The 22,737-nt window shown below is 42.7% G+C and overlaps 1 protein-coding gene across 3 annotated transcripts in view; it reads right to left on the minus strand.

The window, feature by feature from the left end:
- Positions 1-22,737, minus strand: part of GMPR (guanosine monophosphate reductase) — a 43,340-nt gene that overhangs the window by 8,732 nt on the left and 11,871 nt on the right. For all 3 annotated transcript variants that reach the window (XM_062617965.1, XM_062617967.1, XM_062617966.1), the window contains exons 5-8: positions 20,598-20,679; positions 17,740-17,846; positions 12,235-12,277; positions 5,918-6,077 (exon numbers count right to left, since the gene is read on the minus strand). In XM_062617965.1, coding sequence (XP_062473949.1) covers positions 5,918-6,077; positions 12,235-12,277; positions 17,740-17,846; positions 20,598-20,679 — 392 coding nt within the window. The remainder of the gene's footprint in view (positions 1-5,917; positions 6,078-12,234; positions 12,278-17,739; positions 17,847-20,597; positions 20,680-22,737) is intronic.

The raw sequence follows: 22,737 nt of genomic DNA on the forward strand, positions 1-22,737 counted from the left end.
AGCTGAGGCAAAACTGGCTGGGGACCACTGCTCAGGAACTGGCTGGGCATTGGTCAGCAGGTGATAAGCAACTGTATAGTTGTTTTGTATATCTTACAACAATAACAATTAAATACTACTATTAATAACAATATTAACAATATTATTAATAGTGATTATTAATAATATTGGTTTATATTAACAGTATTAATAAAAGTATTAGTATTATTTAAATAACCCTTTTTCCCCTGTCATATTAAACTGCCTTTATCTCAACCCACAAATTTTACTTCTTTTTTGTCAACTCTTTCCTCCATCCCACTGTGTTGGGGAGGGATGAGTGATCAGCTGTGTGATGTTTAGCTCCCTGCTAGGTTAAACCACAACAGTGGATTACAAGGGATGTCACAAAAGCTGGTACACTTGGCAGAGAGCTGCATAAGCAAGTCAACGGGAGCAGCTGAGGGATTTGCAGCTCTGACATCTCTCCCAGAGTTATGACCTCAAACTAACCTTATCTCAGAAAAGAAATGTGAAGACAGAGCAATTGGGACTCCAAACAGCTGGAAAGGTGTGCTCTGATGCTCTCAGCAGAGACTCTGTGTCTCTCATTAGCCCCTGAATGGTGAGTAGAAAGGGAGAACTATTTGCTTGAGACTTTTTACACAGGTCCAGTGGGGCGTCTGTAACTCCTGGCCAGTTCAAGCCTGCTGCTGGCACAGAGGGATTGGCACAGTGGCTGGAAATTCTGGCAGGGTTAAGGAGGGGAAGCACATGTGCTGGTGCTCTGTCAGCCTAGCAAAACACGGGTAAGACTGCCCTGGCATGAGGAGACATTATGAGTGGATCATTTAAGAAATGGCAGAAACTGAGGGCAAGTCTTCCAGGCTATCATTTGGGACACAGAAAAAGACAGTAAGTAGGAGCCAGCTGCCGATGCTGTTCTGTCTCTATGGCCCAAATTCCACTCTACAGTTAGTATAAAATGCCAAAACCCAGCTTAATAGCAGCTGTGAATTGCTGAGTGACCACAGTAGAACTGCAGCATTCACACAAAACCTATAAAATGTCAAAAGAGTTCACAAAAGCAAATTGGCTCTAAGTGAACAATACTGCATGTGGTCTCTGCTCCTGCTTGCCTTATTTCTTTTCTCCCATAAAAAAAAACTTAATCATTGCCTTTCAGAAATTCCCAGCTCTGATCCATGTTCCTCATGGAAGGAGGTAAAAATGTAAAAATAAACCAATAAATAAATAACATAAAAATAATGAAACTGGGTAGACAGATTTCATACAAAATTAAATGGATCAACCTGACATATTCATTACAAAAACAATTACTCTTACAACTTTATTCCCTGCTACTGCCATCTCACACTACCTGTCAATTTAACTATTTGCTGGAGGCTCAGATTCTCCAGCCAAAACATGTAATACTGAGAAGATGAAGTTTGTGACAAGTAGCCTTATTCAGCAGGAGGCTGAGCACACTGAGCGCCCCACTGCTTGAATAAAACATGGTGAGCACACAGGCTCTTTTAAAGACAAAACAGCTTATTGGGGTCACTGATACAGACTTACGGCTGGGCTTTTTAAATGCATATGAAGAAGCCTCACTGACCCGACCTGTCTGGGGTATCCAGCATTCAAAATACTGACTTAGAAATGTTTTGGTTCAAGTTTTCAGTAAGCTAAACTAGTAAGTGACTACACTTCCTGCAACTTTTCCTGTAAGAGCAATTCAAAGCAGAGCCTTGCTCTGTTTCTTGTCATCCCTTCAATGTCAAGTACATTTACACTGCTGGATAACTAACAGTTGCTATTTTTAAACCACAGTGACACTCATGTTGGGATAAGTCAAGCAAGACCAAGACCAAGACCAAGACCACGGCTGGTATGTGTAGCCAGCTCTGTGTTGTGACTGCCGTGTGATAAAGAAGATGAGAATCATCTCCTTCACAGTTAACAGCCAAGACTTACAGATTTAACATCCAGATCCGTTCTAGTTAGCAGTAATGTCATGGTTTAAACCCAGCTGGTAACCCAGGACCACACAGCCACTCGCTCACCCCTTCTCCCCTTCCTTAGGTGGGATGGGGAAGAGAATCTAAAGAATATAAAACCCGTGGGTTGAGATAAGAACAGTTTAATACCTAAAGTACCATCTACTACTACTAATAATAATGATTAGAGAACTAATAAGGGGACAAAATAGAAAACTAAAACAGGAAAGGGAAAAAAATAAACACAAGTGATGCACAATACAATTGCTCACCACCTGCCAACTGATACCCAGCCTGCCCGAGCAGCGACTGGTCCCTTCTGAGTGACTTCCCCCGGTTAATATACTGGGCATAATGTGCTGTGGTATGGAATACCCCTTTGGCTAGTTTGGGTAAGGTGTCCTGTCTCTGCTTCCTCCCAGCTTCTTGTGCCCCTCCTCACTGGCAGACCACAAGAGACTGAAAAGTCCTTGATCAGGATTAAGTGCTACTTAGCAACAACTAAAACATCGGTGTGTTACCAGCATTGTGCTCAGACTAAAGCCAAAACACAGCACCAAGCCAGCTACTAGGAACAAGATTAACTCTATCTGAGCCAAAATCAGGACAAGTAGACCAGGGGACTCCTTATACATTACCTATTACTGGCACAAAAAGGCAGTATCTCAACAAAAACTAAAAATTTCAGATTATGCTTTTGTTCCCTTGTTGCCAAGAAGGTTTTAGAACTTGATCCCCAGGGCCTCTAAAATCAAGATGCAAATCAAAATAGAGCTATGGATCAAGCAGAATTTGTGTAGTATTGTCCATAAGGAACTGAAAGGGTCTATCTAGACTGAGCCAAATACAGGGCCGTTCTGTACATCCTTTACTCCTACAAGACATACTACTTACACTTTATCCAATTTTTAAGGGGGTCCAGTGTCAATTAATTCTCATGCTGGCAATAGATTTTGTTGCCAGATCACATGCACACTTAACTAAGTGGAACAGAATTTAACAGATGCCTTAGTCCTTTGGCCCACTGGTACAGCAAGCGCTCTCAAAATCTTCCTGCAACTTTCACCAGCTCTGTGTTGGCCAGGCCCTAAATTACTAAGGTGCACTGAGATCCACAGTGTGCTTGGGCTGCTCTGTGATGTCTCAGGGAGCTGCCATTAACTACATGCCTGACCAGCATCAAGCCTTTCCCACACTCAAGCTGACACAAGTACATGGTAGCAAAGGACAGTAAGTTATCGTAGTTCAGATAAAACGTTGCCAGCACAGCTGTGTAACTGGCAGTTGTCGCTTTTAAATTATGAGATAATTACTAGTGCTGTCCACTCAGACCATTTGTTCGGTGGCTTTTATGACAAGCAGACTTGCTGGGGGACAAAAAAAGCCCCCAGGCTGTACACTGCTTCTGGGAACTGCATATGCACCCAGAGTGAATCAAAGCTCAGAGGTATGGAGCGCATCTTTCTGGTAAATCATTTCAGCTTATCTCGGATGCAGATGGATGCTTGTGCAGCTCTTTCTTCTGCAAATAAATAGTTGTGCTTGAAAGCAAAATCACACAGTGCCAAAAAAGCCCTGCAGGTCAGCCATGTGGAAAACCAGTCACATGGTTTGCTCCCCTAAGCAATTCACTGGTTGTCCTCAGTGTAGCCAGATATCCTGCATACAGCAGTGCTTTTAACTGGTAGAGCCTCATATGAGATTTAATAAAATGAAAAATAAAATCCCTTGCAGATTACACACTAGCTTCTGACCTGAGCCCCAGAAAGAGGTACATGGGCTCAGGTAAAGTAGGAAGCATACACTCCACTCAACAAAGACATGTACATCCTCCTCAGGCAGAAGATAAAGGCATCCCTGTCACTTTCTCATCCTATTAGATGCAGAAAAATCTGTCTTTAAAAATCTGCCAGCTGTATCCTGGGCTGCATCAAAAGGAGCGTGACAAGCAGGTCAAGGGAGGCAATTCTGCCCCTCTACTCTGCTCTTGTGAGACCCCACCTGGAGTACTGTGTTCAGCTCTGGGGCCTTTGGCACAGGAAAGACATGGACCTGTTGGAGCAAGTCTAGGTAAGGGACACAAAGATTATTAGAGGGCTGGAGCACCTCTCCTGTGAAGAAAGGCTGAGAAAGTTGGGGTTGTTCAGCCTGGAAAAGAGAAGGCTCTGAGAGACCTTATTATGGCCTTTTAATATTCAATATTTACTATTTAAATATTATCTTATTATAAGAAAGACAGGGACAAACTTTTTAGCAGGGCCTGTTGCAAAAGGACAAGGGGTAATGGTTCTAAACTAAAAGAGAGTAGATGCAGACTAGACACAAGAAATTTTTTACAGTGAATTGCTTTTACAACTGGAACAGGTTGCCTAGGGATGTTGTAGGTGTCCCACCCCTGGAAACATTCAAGGTCAGGTGGATGGGGCTCTGAGCAACCTGATCTAGTTGAAGATGTCCCCGGTCACTCCAAGGAGATTGGACTAGATGACCTTTAAATATCCCTTCCAACCCAAACTATTGTATGATTCTATGATTTCAGTAGGCCAAAGGAGACAAGTGTAAATGCTCTAAAGTAGGCTGAGTCTTACCACTTTGTGAAGTGCTAAGTGAACTAGTGCACATTTTTTATGGTGCATTTTAGCTTTTCAGAAGTGGCAGACAAAAAAAAACAACACTGGGGATGAGGACAGGAGGTTGGATCAAAGATGCTTTCTATCTAGCATGATGTCTAAGATTGTCATGGTCCTGTAAGCATGTCTCTGTGCCAAAGTGTGAATTCCATTTTAGTTTGTGGATCCCATTCTGCTTTACATTCTATACTGTCACTTTCACAGTGCCGCAAGTCTTGCCCGTAGTAGCAGCTGGACACACTGGGGAAAGCCCACATGCTGGAGCAGTTGTAGTATACAAGGCCAACAAAACCCATCAATCCTGAATGTCGGCAACAGTAGGTAAGGCCACTCTTTCTGAAACTCTTACAAATAGCAGTTTACCAGATGGGACCAGAGGCTGAATCTACCCCAAAAGAGGAGAAGAATCAAAAGGGACCCTTCAATAAACCAGTAAAACATGAAACATTCTCTAACGAAGTACGCAAGAACCATGCTGTCTAAGGGCAGTAACTATACCTGCCACTCATAAGAGGTTTTCTGGAGTAATCTGTTTTTTCAAAGTCAAAATTCTCAGCACTTTCCAGAGTAAAATAGCAACGGACAAGAGATTCCTTTGCAAAGTCTGTCTTCTTTTCCTCTCCCCTAATGATTTTAGCTCAAAACCCAGGTTCCTGAATGCTGCCTGATTTGGGGCTACTCTGGTGCTCTGTGGACCAAAAAGGGGTGGGAAAACTATACAGCAGGATTCTGCTGCCTAAGAAAACTGCCTAACCACTACTGCCTGTCACTGAGAGTGCTTTGGAGCTCCTGGACCCTCATTAGTGTTACAGTTGTAACTCAACTCTATACTGGTGAAACCCCAGCTGATTCACCATGAATTCACCCACTTTTTGCAAACAGAAGGGAGCATGTGGGCCAGCCAGGAACCCTTACACCAACAGGACAACACACCTGAACAAGCAGAGAGACAGAAACTGCAGCCTGGTATGCCATGTTCCATATACATATCCTGAGAGACCCGTAAGTCAGAGCACTGCCTAATGACTTCCTAAGACCACGCGGTTACTGCTGCAGTGACAGCACACTGCACTGACTACAGCTGAGTGAATGCAGCTGCTCTCAAGATAACCACCCCAAGCTTCTTCTCCCTGTCTCCCCCCTGATGTCATAACTTCTCTCAGATCTGCTGCTGTAAGTGTTAGTAACATCTTCCTAAAGAGGAAGAGGCATGGGCCTGTTTCCAACAGATGCCCCTTGCACACTTCTGCACCAGAAGTGACTGGACAGTGGTTCAGTGGAATTGCTCTTGTGTGGAATTCATACCTGTATTCAGCAACCCCTCCTGAATGCTTCTTCATGGCTGTATCAGAGCTCATTCCATAGAAGAGTTTCACCTTCTTGCCATTCTTTTCTATAATCTCTCCAGCACACTGATCATGGCCTGCAAACATTCCTCCAAGCATGACAAAATCAGCACCGGCTCCTGTGATCAGCAAAGTGACACATAAGAAAGCAGGGAAGGGAGAAGAGGATGAAAGACAAAGCAAGCACACAGTGGCCTCCAAAAACAATAGCCCTGAATAGTTTGGTACAGAGAGTCCCCTCCGGTAATATACACAGAGAACTTGGAAGAAATGCTTTACTGAAGAACTGACACATGCTGAATTGTATTTCTCTGGTATTTTAAATAGAAAGAATCCTTTTCTGTTATGATGACAAAGATACAGCTTGTTCTACTCCACCCCACACTCTTTATTTTCAAACTCAGTTTTAACCCTTTACTTCATCAGTATCTGAGCACAGTTTCTTATTAACTATAACTATGACTGAGGTACCCAGAAGTTCTAATCAGAGAGGTGTGACCTGTTGAGCTCAGTGCTGTATAGAGAAGACACCAGCTCCTGTTTCAAGAGCTTTCTAGGGTACAAGCTATGTGTGGGAATGTACTCTGAAAGAAGGTGTATTCATGAATGTAATGTACTCCTTCCAACATAAAACAAACAGATTTTTAAATTAAATTATGGGTTTTTCAAGTCCATCAGTCATGTTCAGTGTATGTCTGGATGATCCCTTATGAAAAAGATCTGGATGGGTCTGCATTTGGTTCCTGTTCTTTAAAAAAATCTGGGCAAGGAGTACCACCCCTGGGTTCTGTGTTTTTCAGCACACACCACAAAGGAGTTCTAACCCATAGCTACAAATCCTAAATATGTTCCAGATACAGAATAACAAAACTGAATACTCAGTTGTGCCTGTTCAGTCTGTCCATCTCCCCAGCTTTGCAGATCATGAAATCAGTTCCACTGGGAGTAAGATCAGGAAGAAGTTTTTTGGAATCTCTCTTGATTTTCTACTGTGATTTCCAATATTTCCAGCTGGGCTGGAACTACTCCACCAGCAGCTCCTTCTGTGATAATCTGGCATATCTAGTCTTGCTTGGAAAAGTTTAGCTTTTACTCTTTTATGAGCCTGCGGTGACCCATCCCTAAAACAAAGCATTTTCCTGTTCAGACTCTGCTTCTTCAATGTGTTTGTGTCAGAACAGGCCTCCCCTCTGCTCAGCTTCTTCCCAGAACTGGCGAAAGAACATGGCTATGAACCTACCATCATAGAAAGCAGATGAGCCTGAACTAACCCCACCCCATTATGAACATATCTGAACTCTGCGGAGATCCCAGTCTAGGTAAGTCTAGCATTAGGCTCTGATCTCTCTCACTATCTAAACAATAGCACTGGGCCTTGAAATCTGAAGAGTGAGATCATTATCGACTCTGCTCTCCTTCTGCCATCTGTTTAAAAGCTCTGTAGAAAAACCTGAATTTGGGAAAATTTTGATCTTGGAGTACATGACAACCGTGTAGTGTGCCAGTTCCCTCCCTCCGCCTCTTTGCCAAAGAGCAGACCTAGCAGCAATGCCTGGGGGCAGAGCACCCAGCTGCTCTGCTGACTTCACCTCCCTTTGCCTGGTCGTTGTTTGAAAGGAACAGTATGTCCATGGTAAAGCAATATTAAAAATGAGGCTGGTGCAAAACTGCTGAGCACATCACAAGCAGTATTTATAGCCAGGCACCCATTCAGGTGTCCAATCATGCCAACTACCTGGCAGATTTTTCCTGAGCTCTCTCGTTTCAGATGGCTGAGTTTTACAGCCTCAGTTTGACTCACATCTGATACTACTATTAACCTGCCAAAAACGAAGGGAATGCTCATCGTTTAAGACATTCTCAATTACTGGTAGGGATCTCCTGTTGTTACCTGGCACAATCTTGCTTTACCTTTGCAAAAAATAAGTACCTTGGGAAATCTAGTTGATGTCTTCTTCAGGGGTAGAAGAAAACAACATGTGGAAGAAGGGATGGATCTGGGGCCAAGTTTTCAAAGAGGGCATTTAAAACAAGTCAAAGGCCTGCCAAAGGACACTCTGGACTCTTTGCCTTGTTCATACTATCCCCTGACCTCCAGTCATAATCCTGTCTCTGGCTGTGGGTCTCACAGCCTCCAAATTATTAATGCAAAACAGCCACATGAAATCTACACTTCAGAATCACAGAATTTTTGTTCCTGTGCACTTCAGTATCTATTATTTTTCTTTTGACTGCGTATTTTGGGACAAAAGCAAGTAAGCTTGAATTACAGGATTGAAACTCATTTGACTTGAGTAGCTTGCAAACTAGAACATAATTCATCAAGCTCTTCCAGATGAGAGGAGCTATGTCACAGCAGACACAGCACATGTAGACATTGGAATGACACATGCTTACTGCCCTGCAGCTCCAGGAATAACAACGCCATACTAAATATGCCATCCAGAACCTTCCACCCTGCTTCAGTATTACAAAGATGTCTGAAAGTTTCAAGTCTGTTCCACTACTTTTATATCAGTTAACATCCAACCAGGAAGCTGGTTTTCGTAGCATGTTCTTTCTTCTGCATAGTTTTTTGTACGACCAGAAGCTCTAGTCATGCTTGTGACACCCAGCTGCAGTCTTTCAAGTACAGACAGACAGCGTTCCTTTATTTTAGCTTGTGGGGACTGAGAACACCTGGCAACAAATCCCTAGATAATACAGGACGTGATGGGGTACACTGCATACAAGCAGCATCAGCTTGCCCAGAGTTTGCTAGACTTGTCCTCTTTCTACACAATGCCACTTCAATGCACTTTGATGCCAACACTGTATCTAGGCTGATTTTGCTCATTCACATTTCACAGTGCCTTCTCTTTCAAGCCATTACAAAATATGCATGCTGACGCCAGCACTCACACAGTTCTGCTGGATCTGGATGGAGTCCCTGAGATGTCTTTTGTATGCCTGATAATAGAACTTAGTGATAACCAGCTTGGCTCTGCACAAATTCAGCTGGAGTCAGCCTTGATTTGTGTCCTGGGCAGCCCTCCAGACAGATGCAGTGTAGGTTTCCCTGGACCACAGCTGACCCTGGAATCAACATTCACCTGTGCTCCAGCTGAGCCAGCAAGCCTTTGCAACAGTAGGTATACAGGCACAGCTAATGAAAACAACAACAAAAAAAAAGCCAGTATGATCTCTCAGGTATATTTCAGAACCAGTATATGTCCCCAGTTGACTTTTCTACATGCTTTTTAATTCCTTTTCCTTCCCTGTTCCTGTATCTCTTCTCACCACTGCTGTAAGGAACAGCAGTATTGTGTTAAAGATGCTGGCGTAGGATTCAAAAGGCACATTCTGTTCCTGGCTGTGTCACAAAAATATATGTGACCTCAGGCAACTGAACTTAGTATTTCTATGCTTCAACTTCTCATCTTTAAAAAGGGAGATAGTAGTGCCTCCCTGGGGCATTCTGAGAGATGTGTTATCAGCCTTTCCAAGGGTGTAGTTATGTGAGCCAAAAGCCCCAAACAAAGTTATTCCATGCTTTCTCTTGTTCCTGCATCAGAACACCTTTTTTCTCCCTGATCAACCTACCTCTTTTCTATTATCATCTCTAATACCCAGATGGCAGCGACATCTTCGGTTTGCCAAATCTATACCAGGTTCCCACCAGCAGTTCCAGAATTCCAGCCGTCCCTTCAAAAATATCTGTCACTCCTGGTATTTTTGTTTCCCACCTTCAGTGCTTCTCTGTTCCTTGCCTTTTTAAATAGGCTTCTACCTTGGTTTCCTCTGTCAAAATGTCCAATCTGCCTCTGACTCCTGAGACCAGTCAATCTACTTGTAAAGCTTCTCAGCAACTTCTTCATGGTTCATCACAGCTCTTCACCTGCACTCCACCCTACTACCCTACTTCTCCTTTTCCCATGAACTTGGCTCCTCCAGTCACATCTTCAGCTATCTTCCAATGCTAGTCTTTGCATCTGGGACTCCCTTATGCTTTTTATTATTTGAATGGCTGCTTTGTCACTCCTTTATAATGAACATCTCAACATCTCTTTCATGAAGACTTTACAATGATCCACTGAAAGAGACAGTACAATCACTTTAACCCAAAGTCTTCTTTGGGTCTCTTGTCCATGCTTTGTCCAGGATTCCATCCCCAAGTGAAATTGTACATCTGTGTGTTTTATCGCTTGGTCTCTGCTATCCAATATATTTATGTAACTCCTCCCTGCAAGAGGCTCTCAGCAAGCACAGAGGTCTGTGCTAGACAATTCAGTATCAATGTTAAAGCTTTGACCTGTAAATGCCGGGCAATAAGGCTATCTTCTACATGGCTCACATAACCAATAAACAAAGTAGTAACATTATCTTGAAGCTTATTTTGCCACCCACCTTTGACAAATGTACACCTATCTCCAGCTAGTCATATGTCCACAGTGTCTCTATCTCAATTATATATAACCAGATCAGTAAATTTATTGCCTCAGGGTAATCTTTATCAAGCCTTGTACCTGTGACACACAAGTCAGACTGATTTGTCTGCCCTACTGTCAGAACAGAACTACTGCCTGTATAATCTCAGCTTTCTGATGCTCCTCTGTCCTGGGACAACTTGTGGTAGCCTTCAAACATACGCCACTGTGAATCCCAGCACCTCCTGACAATCAACAGGGCCCAGGATCTACCCTTTCACAGGTTTGAAGCAAGTTTCTATTCAGTTAGCCCAAAAAGACTACAGGGACCCTTCAGACTTGCTATAAACATCACAAAGGAAAAAAAAATTAAACAATCTGAAGTTGCTTCATGTTGTTCTAACTTCTGGAAATGCTCTTGTTGAAGAAAAGACAGGAACATGGGCCATGTTCCTGTGCAGGCAGCTGGGAATGCAGCGAGGTCAAAATCTCCTTTCACAAGCTTCCCGTGACACCACCACTGGCAAGAACCACGTGAGCTGCGAAGCCAGAGAAAGGCAGAATAAAGGCCTCATTGCAGGCGGCATGATGTCAGAGTGAGCTGGGCTGAGGAGCGGCTGAGTGTTTTTTTTAATGCAATCTTGTTGTCAGAAAGGGTGGATGCTGCTATTCAGCTATGTCAGAAATCACCCAACTGTGAGTATCTACTCCCTACGTCACATCACCCACGGGGTAACATGAAGGTGACGTGAAATCCTGTGACTGAGCAGATCCATCACTGGTAGCAATCACTCCATGGCTGTGCTTAAAATTTTCCTATTTAAGACTTCCTTGCCATCTGACCTGTCTAAAAACAGGAGCTGTCTGCAAACTTAGATTTTGGTTTCAACCTTTCCAGAAGGCCCAGCGTTTTTCTTGGTAGGTCTGCAACCCGAGTTTAGGCTTGCCCCTGCTTCCCCTATTTGCAAAGCTTCCTGCCAAGCAGACATGCTGTATCATAATGTACTCTCTCTTGTACCATATCCAATTATTTCAGTGATCTGAAATCTCAATGAGAGACTGCGCTGTCCTGCTGTGTTCCAGGTATTACCCCACTGCAACATCTCCAAAGGGTCTGGCATTTTAGGGACTAGGGACTGTCTTTAAATATCCTGTCAGCCCAGGATGCATGTAGCACCTGTTTCACATATGCTACTGCAACAACGTTATGGCTAAGTGACAATCCTGACCTTGACTCCCCCCACTCATGTAACTTGCATGCCCAAAAGAAACCACTCACAGATTAAATTCTCTATTCTATTAGCAAGAGCTGGTGCAATTCACTGAAGCTACTGGCATGAGAGCAAAATCCGTTAATTATTAACTTAGATATTTTAGACATCTCAACTCTAGGGATACAGCATAAATAAAATTTCATCTTTTCGAATGGACAACTGATCCCAAGAACATTTCCAGGGATCTGGCCTGCCTTTTTGTTTTGTTCTTCTGTCCAACACACATTCCACCAGCTTTTTGTCCATTCAAGGACCAAGTCAGTCCAATCTGGCAGTGTTACAGGCATCTTTGAACCCTACTCAGAAGAAGCCCTTATCAGTTTTCTTTGCATTACTGTCCCAGTGCTGTATCTTGTGCACACCTGGCAGATTGTTTCTAAATAGGACTTCGACCACTGTATGTTTTGCACTGCAGAATTTGGTCTGGCCCAAAGAGTAAATTCACGTCTGGTGTACCAATTTCACTGGAGCCACCCACAGGGACAAATGTAATCTACTACTGGTTACACATTTAGGGTGGAATGGCCTCCTGCACCACTGCTGAAGCTGCTGGAGACACGCGGGGTGTAATGGGTGACACTATGCGCTGTCCTTACCAAACGCTTTGGCGACATCTCCTGGGCAGCTGCATCCTCCATCCTGCGAGAGAACACACGACAGTGAGTGACAGTGAGCTCACTCAGGGACCCAGGTGAGCACTGGCACCCTGCAACCTGCAGCAGAACGGTCGCTGCTGAGGAACAGTGTGTCAAGAGCTGACTGTGCACCACTGCTATACATCCATCATCTTGGCTGAGCTTTCAGAGAATCCATACGATCCTTTCCATTGCTTTCCTTCTTTAGGCTCATTTACTCTACCGTATAGTCTACCACTAGTAATAGCAGCAATTCAAATTCCTGACTGCCATTTCCTAAATCATTCCCTGCCATTTTAATGAAAGGTTGTGTGATGCAGAGGTACCACAAACCCCTACCTTAAACCACCAAATACATTTAAAACACCTTTCTCAGCAGTTCACATTAAAAGGTCACAGGGGGAGGGGTGAGGAAATATACCACCAGCTATGTTGGAGTTTGATCTGATAATCTCTAAGCAAATTGGGCAATCTAATCTTTGGTAAGTGAAAATGAATCTCTCATCAGATGCCTCACTTTTTGCTACAGGCTTGGTAAAGAAACGACAGCACTTGGAGATCTTTAGCATTTTAGACCTACGTGTTTCAGTTTCAGTGCAAAGCAGCTGATGAGGGGGGTTCAGTTGAGGGGAGGGAAGTTACATATGTGTGACAGGCCTGTAAAAAGAGGAATGGCACACAGCACAGCTCATCAGGTACTACAGCTCTTTAGGGTTTGTAAAGGTCTGAGCATCGGATGAAAAGATCCTTCTACCCCACACTGCCATTATACCAAGAGAGCTCCCCATTCCTTTAATGATCAGGGCCTGTTGCAGACTGCCAACAGCCCTCCTGCTTTTGAAGCTACTCCTCAGACTCTACAGTTACCTCATTTTGCTTCACCTCCCTGTTGGCAGAAACGCAAGCCTGTGTATGACCTGTGGCTGAGCACAGCCATACACCTCCACCATCAGCCATTTTAGAGCTTTCTTGGGTAGCTGGCAGTAGGGCTGAGCATTAGAACCTCCCTGTGTGCAGAGAAGGATTCAGACACAAACTGAGCAGGTGGATCCAAACCTGAGTGATTTTTCAAAGGGCATCCCACTGCAAACAGCACGCGGCAGAACTTTAAAGACTGCTATTCCATTTGCTGATAACCTCTAGCACATTATGCCTTTTGTTGAGCTAGAAATTCTTGCTGTCAGCTCCAGAAAGGAGTGCTGGGCTGACAGCTGAATCTCTCTCCTGTCAAGGGCTCGGCTTGTGCAATTCTTTCCCTCTGACAAGTTTGTCAGAGCCTGGAGGAGGGTGTTAGTGTGTGTGCATGTGTCAGGGAAGGAAGAGCTGAGATAGAAAGAGAGGTCTAATAATTTTCAAAGGATAGTGTCAGGTGTTTGTGTGACTCTTACTGTCTGACTGAGACAGGCTGGCTATGAATGTTCTCCTGTAGATGGGTTTCAGTCTGTTCTTGCTGGGTGGCTCAATGACTGACTTTTATAATTAACCCAGTGGTGACACTGATGGAGGCTTTATGCTTTCAGAAGTACTATGGGGATGGAGGCCTTTGTGTGTAATCATTAATCATCGGCTTCAAAAAATAGCACTTTGAATGTCACCAAATTACAAATGCTGAGCCTGTTAAGAGACTTTCCCAAAAGCTCATCAGTTACCATTTAAGATAGAAGGAGCCAACGATGATGATGATTCACATCACTTCTTTATCTGTAGATGTCTCTACTTACTTCACATAAGCAGGTAAATTTAATGATTCCCAGAAAGGGAAACAAAAAGGGGACAAACTAAGCAGTTATGCCAGAGGAACCTATATGCATTAAACCACCTCTTTCCATGTGAAAAATCAAACACTCTGTTTAGACAATAAGACTGTGCTTCTGCTGCATTGTCTTGGAGGCTTCCCCTTGCAGCTCAGCTTGTCTCAATAGGGGCCTGGCTCTGGATTCAAAATGACTTGTACAACTGCTGGGCTTCAGTCACAGAGTTTGGTGGAGGCTCAGCCTCTATCTCAGAGCCCCAGGGAAGTGTAGTTGTACAAATTCCCCTGTGAATTCAGGAGCACTGGCATTATTCTGAAGTAAGCCTTCTGGAAAGGCTGGCCGGGGGCCTGTAGAGGGCATGATTCTGAGACAAGTGTGTGCTAAGCTGAAGGAGAGGGAAAAACAGGTTTCCAGTCAAAAGAATTATTTTAATGTGGGCTAAAATAATGTTACTTTCCCCAGTCTTGTTCTCTGAACATATAAACCATTTTACAACAACAAAATTTCACCTGAGGAAAATAAATACTCTATGGAAAACCAGTATGAACTGGTTTGAATATTTAATATTATATGCAACTTATAATAAGCTTATAACTATGATTTGTATGTTTCAAGCAACCTTTATAATAAACTGTATAACCAGGCCTTCCTACAGTATCAGAAAACAGATAGCTATTTATTATGCAGAAGATATGTAAAGTATGTGGCATATACAACAGTAGAAACAATACATAATGGTGCTTTATTCTGAACTACATATACTGGGCATATTTCTGTGTTGATAGTGTTCTGTGTGGAGGAAGAGATGGTATGGCAGTAGCAGGGTGAAGAACCCCTTAGTCATCCTTTTTACTGAATGCTGGTAGTCTATCACTCAGGCGGAGTGAAGGGGAAACGTGGATCCCTATCAAATGATAGACAAAACAGGACAGATGCAACACTGTTTTCCATTCCCCACATTGCTAGCTTACTAGAATACGCAACTGCCTCTCTATCCAGCAGAGTAGTTCTCTGACCTACAAGAAAAAGAAACTTTATCTCATGTAGGGTGCTTCTGAAGGAGCACTCCTGCTAAACAGCCCCTCCACTGTAACTCACTGCTGCACTTTCTCAAGGCCAATGGATTAGCGAGAATGAAAATTGAGACTATTGGCTCCCAGACAAATAGCACGGGACAGAAACAGTGCATGTATCTTAGACAGGGTTTCCTCTCTTCTTTCAGTGAGTCATGAAAGATTAATTTCTGAGGTGAACTTTGAGTCTTAAAGATAATTTAGCATGAGGAAAGCATTTGGTGCAATGTCACCTCCCCCTTCTCTCTGTGACTCTAGAGAGACACCAGGCGTTCGCTTGGACTATCATGTCTGCCTTAAAATTGTCACCTTCTTTGCCACATACCAGCCCCCAAAGTCATATATGATTACTTTAGTAATACAAACATTTGAAATCCCAATTTGTGCTGCCATCCTAGCAGAGCTACTGCAGAATGGGTTTCTAGAGTTCTGTGTTCCTCACAGTACTGTGCTCAGCACCATCACCTCAATCTGTGAGTGGGGCTTCTTTCCCTTCTCAGGTAAACTGAGCCAACAAGACAAGAAAGAGGAGCAATTTGATGAATGTACAGGACAAGACAAAAGTGAGTGCAAGAAAAGTGCCCCAAGGGACTAACCCGTATCACACCATCAGCTATAATCTACATGAAGATAAGCTGGTAGGCTTTGAATCTTTCCACATCCTTCCTTCTACTTCCATATTAATATAACAAAAAAACTACTGGACGTCTTTTCTCCTGCCAAACTAACATAGATAGTCGTGGTAATACTCTGCCTGTAGTGGTCTCCTTTGGCTGAGGCAAAATGTGCCCTTCCTGAATCTCTGTAACAACAGTAGTGAGACATTCTGAGGGATGCCATGTATACTTGCTGCCACTATACCCAATTATATATATAGACTTACTCCCATATGGTGTTTTTCCCACAGGAGGATACCTTTCTTTTATGATATTCTTGCCAGAACTCTTGCTTGACCGTGCAGTTCAGCCTTCTTTACCCAATAAACACACCAATATCTACCTGAATGCTGCAGAACTCAGGCATAATATGCTCGCCCTTGCTTTAGTGTCCTCAGCTTGGGTGACAGTTGAGCTGCAGTGGTGCTAGCGACCTCAGTTACAACTGAAGGTAATTTTCTTGGCCCAGATGTTGTAGCAGATACTAAATTGCCCTCCTGCACTCACCCTGTAATGGCTAGGGGGTTGATAGGTCTGGGGTCATTGAAGCCAACGTGACCTAAGCAGGTCAGGAGTTGATCCATCCCCAAGACAGGAAAGGAGAGGAGGAATAGTACATAACTGTCTCATTTTCCAGACTCAGTACATACTCCCCATTTTACTGTAAAATCAGGATAATAACATTCTTCTGAGGGTTGTTAGCAGAAAATGATTATTGCAAAACCAGAATGGGTCTCTAAGCACTACTGCTAGGATGACACCTATAGTTACCCAGCCTTCACACTAATGAGTCTTTCATGCTTTATTGCACACATGTTCTGCACACATATTTGTAATACTGACCAAGTCATAGAATCACAGACTGCTTTTTTTTTTTCTGCAAAATTCATATAGGGGAGCCATGGAAAGGAAGGAATGCATATGCATTAACAATAAAGAGTAAGAGAGATCCATCTGTAACACATACTTATTTTCCTGCTTCATTGCACCCACAGATCCAAGCAATACAGTGAAGCCTTTGCCCATCCCCAGTCAATTTGCTCTCCTCTCCCCTCCTTCCTCAACAACACAACACACCCCTTTCCTCACATGGATACTAGTCACAACTGGGTTAAACAAATCAGGGCCTTCCAGTGATTTCATTCGGTGGTACATCTAAAATTCAGTGTGTGGTCTTTTCAAAGGCCACAGAGGGAGACTGTTGGCTGTGAGGGTATCTGTGAGCACAGCATGCTGGTTAGGCCCTATGCCTTCCTTGCTACCTGTTGGGATGCTGTAGGCTGCAGTCTAGCCAGGTCTGAGATCATGCTTACAGATTTACTTTTTCTGTGCAAGGTGAATCAGGTCTTGCTGATAGAACAGAAGCTGCCATTAGCAGGCAATAAAGACATGCTCTTTTTCCTCCACAGGCTCAGTATTTCCCCAGAGTTTTGCGAAAACGTAAGTTGCTGAAGCGCCAGCCATGCTCAAAAGAGCCACCCCTGAAACACTCCTGCTCGTGCACAGAGAGCTCTGTGAGGATGCTATCTGAATCAATCCAGCTACTAGGGCACAGATGGGCTCATATTGTTTTACCTTGTACTCCCCTCTACTGCCTGCCTATCTCTCAGTTCCACTCCCTGGGAAAAGCCATGTTTACACTGCACTCATTTTTCAGAAATATTTTGTAGGAATGACTGTTTTCTTCCATTTGAAAACACTACCAAGCTTCCCATTCTACTCACATAACAGCCTACTCCATTCAGGGAGCAAGAAGCAGCTTTCCAAAGGCAAAAGCAGGAGCCAGGAGCTCAAGTCTTTTTAAAAATTAAAAGGAGTTAGTTTCTTTACATTTACATCTCTACTGACTACCCAAGGAGCTAGTATAGAGGTCAACCAGAGATGACAGGATAGACTTTAACATGCAGAGCACTGGACTGTTTGATTCTCCTGCTCCATACAGTTTGCACAGTAGGAATCTGAGAGTAGATGGCATTTACTTACAGAGATGATATGTCCTTTCAAGCCATGTGCCGAGTCAGCACACTCAATAACAGCACTTAGCTGTGGATAGCCCACCCCTGTCTTAATCCGAGTGGTACACACAGAACCTAGACAAGAAAATGAGAGTTAAAAACATTGCCCATAAGACTGACTGAAAAGATGTATCTTATTTTTCTTGTGGAAAAAAAATGTGTTTCTATCTGCAGTACTTTCCCCCTCAAGAAGTCTCTACTGCCAGTGTTGGCTTCTCAAGGATAAAAGGAACACACAGGAACTTCAGGTTTGAAATGTTATCACACTGCTTCATGGGAGCTGTAATTAAGGTGACTTAATATACCCCCTTTCTTCCCCAGGGACATGGTTCCCAGTTTAGGTCTCATGCATAATGCTTCTCACTGAGGGGATCATGCATCACAAGACATCAAATCTGAATAAGGTCCATGAACAGAAAGGGGACAAAAGGACCAGAGTGACATGCCTGAGACTAAGCAGCAGCATTTAATACCTGAATATTTCTTCCAATAAACATTTATATCTCCTTTCTATGCATGTTTTAAAAAATAATTCTCAGGGAAAACCTGTGTTTTTATTTTTTGTGATGATTTTGCATGAGAGAGAGGAACCCATCTTTCTGCCTAATACTTAAGCAGAAATATTTGGTTGATCACAGTAGTTGTGAATATGAAAAAAAAGCAAACAGCATTTAAAAAGTGAGATAAGTAATCACCCAAAAGCTATATAGTGTAATATTACAGGAAATATACTAATTACAATTGATTAAACTATATTTTTATACACATACATGATGCATGTATATATAAAAATAAAACTATATACATATATATAAGAAGCCCACTTCAATTATAGTTCAACACAGTAACATGGCTATATGTCTTTTGGAATACCTTCTCTATTTTTCTCCTCAAATTAGGAGTCAAAATGAGAACTGCTTTTTGCCTGTATGGGTCTTACAATTTAGGACACAGACCATAAAGTTCTGAATGAAAGTAAGAATTTCAGAGCAGATTCTAAACCAAATGCAGTGAAATCTGGATCCCTTCACCCAGGTCCAGGTATACCTGAGCTACCAGTAAAGTAAATTTCCAAAGATCTTTGAAAAAACTGACAACATGAAAACACTGAGAAATATTTCTGCAAAGAAGGATGAAAATTAGTTTTAAAATAATCTCCACAGGGTTATGTACTTATATATGCGATGCTTTAGAATAAATCACTGCCACTTTCCACAGGATGGACAATTATCTGGAAAAGAGGTCAAGATCTGATCTTCTGTGAGGAACATTTGTTACTTCTTTTGGGTGGTCAACTTGTACAGATCTGTTCAAGAAGATCTCCAGGGAGGGCTATACAGCACTTCTGTTTCCACTTTAAGGCTACAAGCTGTGATAATTCTTCTTTCACATCTGAACTTGCCTATGACAATTGACAACTCTGCTGTTCATTCTTCATGGATTTTGCAGTATATATTGTCTGCTGTCTTCCTGGGCACAACTGCAACTTTTATTACATTTGCTCTGCTCAAATTATCAATTCATGGACCATAACTATTTGGCACTGTAAAGTAAGGAATCTGCCTGCACTGCACTGGCTGATCACAGCTATTCTGTAAGTGGCACTTGTGTTAGCCAGTTTAAAATCTATCCCACATATGGTGACTTCAGCTGCAGTCTAAGAAGAAAATTGCAAGAGGAAGAAGCACATGAAGAAATGCACAAGGGAGGGAAATTAAAAAAGGGAAGACAATATGGCAGTATATGCCACAGAACAATATTAGGGAAGGGAAGGTAGGAATACCAAGAAGTTTAGGGTCCTTCCATTTACCCATGGGAATGTTGCAGTGATAGGTACATTAATGTAAGCTTTAGCTCTCAGGCAATAGTAATAGATAGAGGCAATGTCATCCATACTTCACAATTAATACCGTTTCATCTTTTGAACTGATGAAGTCATTGACAAGATGGGCAACCTCAGCTTAACAGAACACAAATCATAGAGCTATTCAGAAACTCTTTTCTTTTTATCTTTTCTTGATAGAAGTGGATACCTGAACAGAGTATCCTTTGAGATACATCCCATCCTGGGATGACTCAGCCTCTTTTCAACAGGCTAGAAAGAGTTCCTAAACACAACACATTATGAATTATAACTTCATCCCAGGCAATTCAGTGCTTCCAATAGCAGGCATCTACACTGCCAGAAGATGCAATATGTAACACTTTGCAGTACAGATCTCTAGTATGCTGTTCATGTGTATCTTAAACATGTGCAAAAGCACTGTTACTTATTGACCCAACCGGGTCTAGGCATCCTAATGGGCAAGCACAGAGCATTATACACTGGTTCCATCTAGACAACTCCTTGTAATAGTGGTAACAGAGGGTCATGAGGATGACATGGTGGCTAGAGCACCTCCCATACAAGGACAGGCTGCGAAAATTGGGGCTGTTCAGCCTGGAGAAAAGAAGCTGCATGGTGACCTCATAGCAGCCTCCCAGTATCTCAAGGGGGCCTAAAAGGATGCCGGAGAAGGACTCTTCATCAGGGGCTGTAGTGACAGAAAAAGGAGTAATGGGTTTAAAATTAAACAAAGGAATTTTGCATTAGATATAACGAAGAAATTCTTTACTGTGAGGGTGGTGAGGCACTGGAATAGGTTGCCCAAAGAAGTGGTAAACGCTCCATCCCTGGCAGCGTTCAAGGCCAAGCTGAAGAGGACCTTGGACGACTTGGTCTCGTGTGAGAAATCCTTGCTCATGGCAAAGGGGTTGGAACTAGATATTCCTAAGGTCCTTTCCAACCCTAGCTATTCTATTATTCTATGACTGGATTTGACTTACCTGGTCCAATACCCACTTTAATAATATCTGCTCCAGAAAGAATAAGTTCTTCTACCATCTCTCCTGTCACCACATTGCCTGCCTAGACAGAAGGAACAGTATCACATACATGGTAGATTTCAAGACTACTGCAGAAAAGACTAATGATGATAATGTAGGGAACTATGTAGAGTCAGAAAGAATACCATTCACCATACTGTTTGTTCATTGCGCAAGCCAGAGAGATTAAACAAATCATACAGGTACATTTTCAAGTCCAACAGATTTCATGATTGATCCAGTTAACCCTGATTCTTAAGATCCCATCAGTATATCTGCTTTATCTTCCATCTCCCTAATCCTCACAGAGAGGCTCTCAAACACACCATTCCTAACTGTAAAGCTATACAGCCAAACTTCTCCCTTACACAGTACAACTCTCCTACCTCTCCTGTCCTGCCTATCCCTCCTGAACAGCCTATAGCCTCCATCCCATTTCCCTACCTTACTTAGTGAGAAAATGTTCTGATCTTATTTTAAACCCTGTCAAATCTCTATTTCCTTTAGGATTCAGTATTTTGATTACTGAAGGAGTAACAAGGTATTATTCCGGCCATTTTGTACACTGGCGGCAAAACTGGTATGTATATTCAGACTATGCAACCCTGCCCTGACAAGTGGTCATGCTTAATGCTGCAGAGAAAGGCTGTCCTGACAAGAAGATGCTCCCTTTATCCTGCCCCAGAGCATCGTGTCTGCTGCACTGCCAGGTGACACTCTGACATGGGGGTGACATGGCCCCCCATGTGCAGCCCCATCTGCTGTGGAGATTTGAATTTAGTATCTAGAGATGCTCAGAAAACCTCTTACGTAATGATATTCCAGGACTGAGCAAGTGTTTGTAGCAGTACTAATATGGGAAGAGCAGGAGGCAGATCCTAAAATCCTTACTTTGTATTTTCTAAGTTTTTATTGAAACAAAACTGCTGAAGTCAACAGGAGCTACTCAGGGAATATGGGTAAGACCTATTCTCCCCTCACTGATTTTTGGCTCTTATTTCACCATTTATTTGTTTTTACTGAATTTTACTTCCCCCTTTTATTAGTCTGAAACAGCTGACAACCCACCATCTGAAGCACTTATAAAAACAATGATACTGTTAGGCAGCAATTTGTGGTCTATGACACAGGACCACTTAACTTTGCTCAAAACTGCACAATATTGATTAAAAATAAAATGAAAGAAAATAGAACAGACAGGAAATAAGGAATATGTAATAGGTACATTGTTTCCAGCTAAGTGCTGCTTCCTTTCTGCTTAGTGGTAATTTGTTATACTAAGTGTTGTGCACTCCAAGGTGAGGTGACAGCACACTGCTTACAACACTAAAGAAGTGATTTACATCTGGAAGACAGATGACTATCTATGCAGTATAACATGCAGCACATTAGGACTTGGTGAAATACTGGAGCACATGCAACAAATTCATGATGAGAAATGAATGGGTATTAAAGTCAGTGGCTCCATGAGATTTGGCATCAAATACATATCTAACTTAAAACAGCAGTGTTTCTTATTAGCAGAGCACAGTGGGTTGTCAAACTGTCTCTTCAGAAATGCAAACTAGACATTTAATGCTAAGTTATTGCTAGAGAGGTTGGAACTCCATATTGTTGATTTAAAATGATCATCCTAGCAGGAAAAAGCCCTTATGTCCCCAGCATACATTTTTTCTTGGAATGCATGTACACACATAGGTGGTTTCTGTCTTTCTGAATCTGCAGATCCCTGACAAATTTTCAGGGAAGACATGGAGCTCTACATAGCAGATTTCAACCTGCCAACAACAGGCATGCTTCTTCCAGGTATCTTTTGCAGACCTCAGACAGCACAAAAAAAGCACCACTACATGATAGTGACAGTTACCTGTATGTGAAGAGACCCTAGTATCACAGCTGAAGAGCAGGGAAAGCCATTTTCTCACATTCAGCTGAACTCTACTTCCACTGAAAACAATGCTTGCTTTACCATGATGACAGCAGGACAGCTGAATAGAGGCAAAAGGGCTTTTGAAAGCCCCACCTGTATGGTAAAGCCAGAATACTTAAACTAAAAAAAATGTGAAAAGATGACTATTGAAAGATTGAGACTACAGAGGTG

Source organism: Pezoporus occidentalis, unplaced genomic scaffold (assembly GCF_034315485.1).
Source record: "Pezoporus occidentalis ecotype Australia unplaced genomic scaffold, CSIRO_AGI_Poc_V1 ctg2, whole genome shotgun sequence".
Lineage (NCBI taxonomy): Eukaryota > Metazoa > Chordata > Aves > Psittaciformes > Psittacidae > Pezoporus > Pezoporus occidentalis.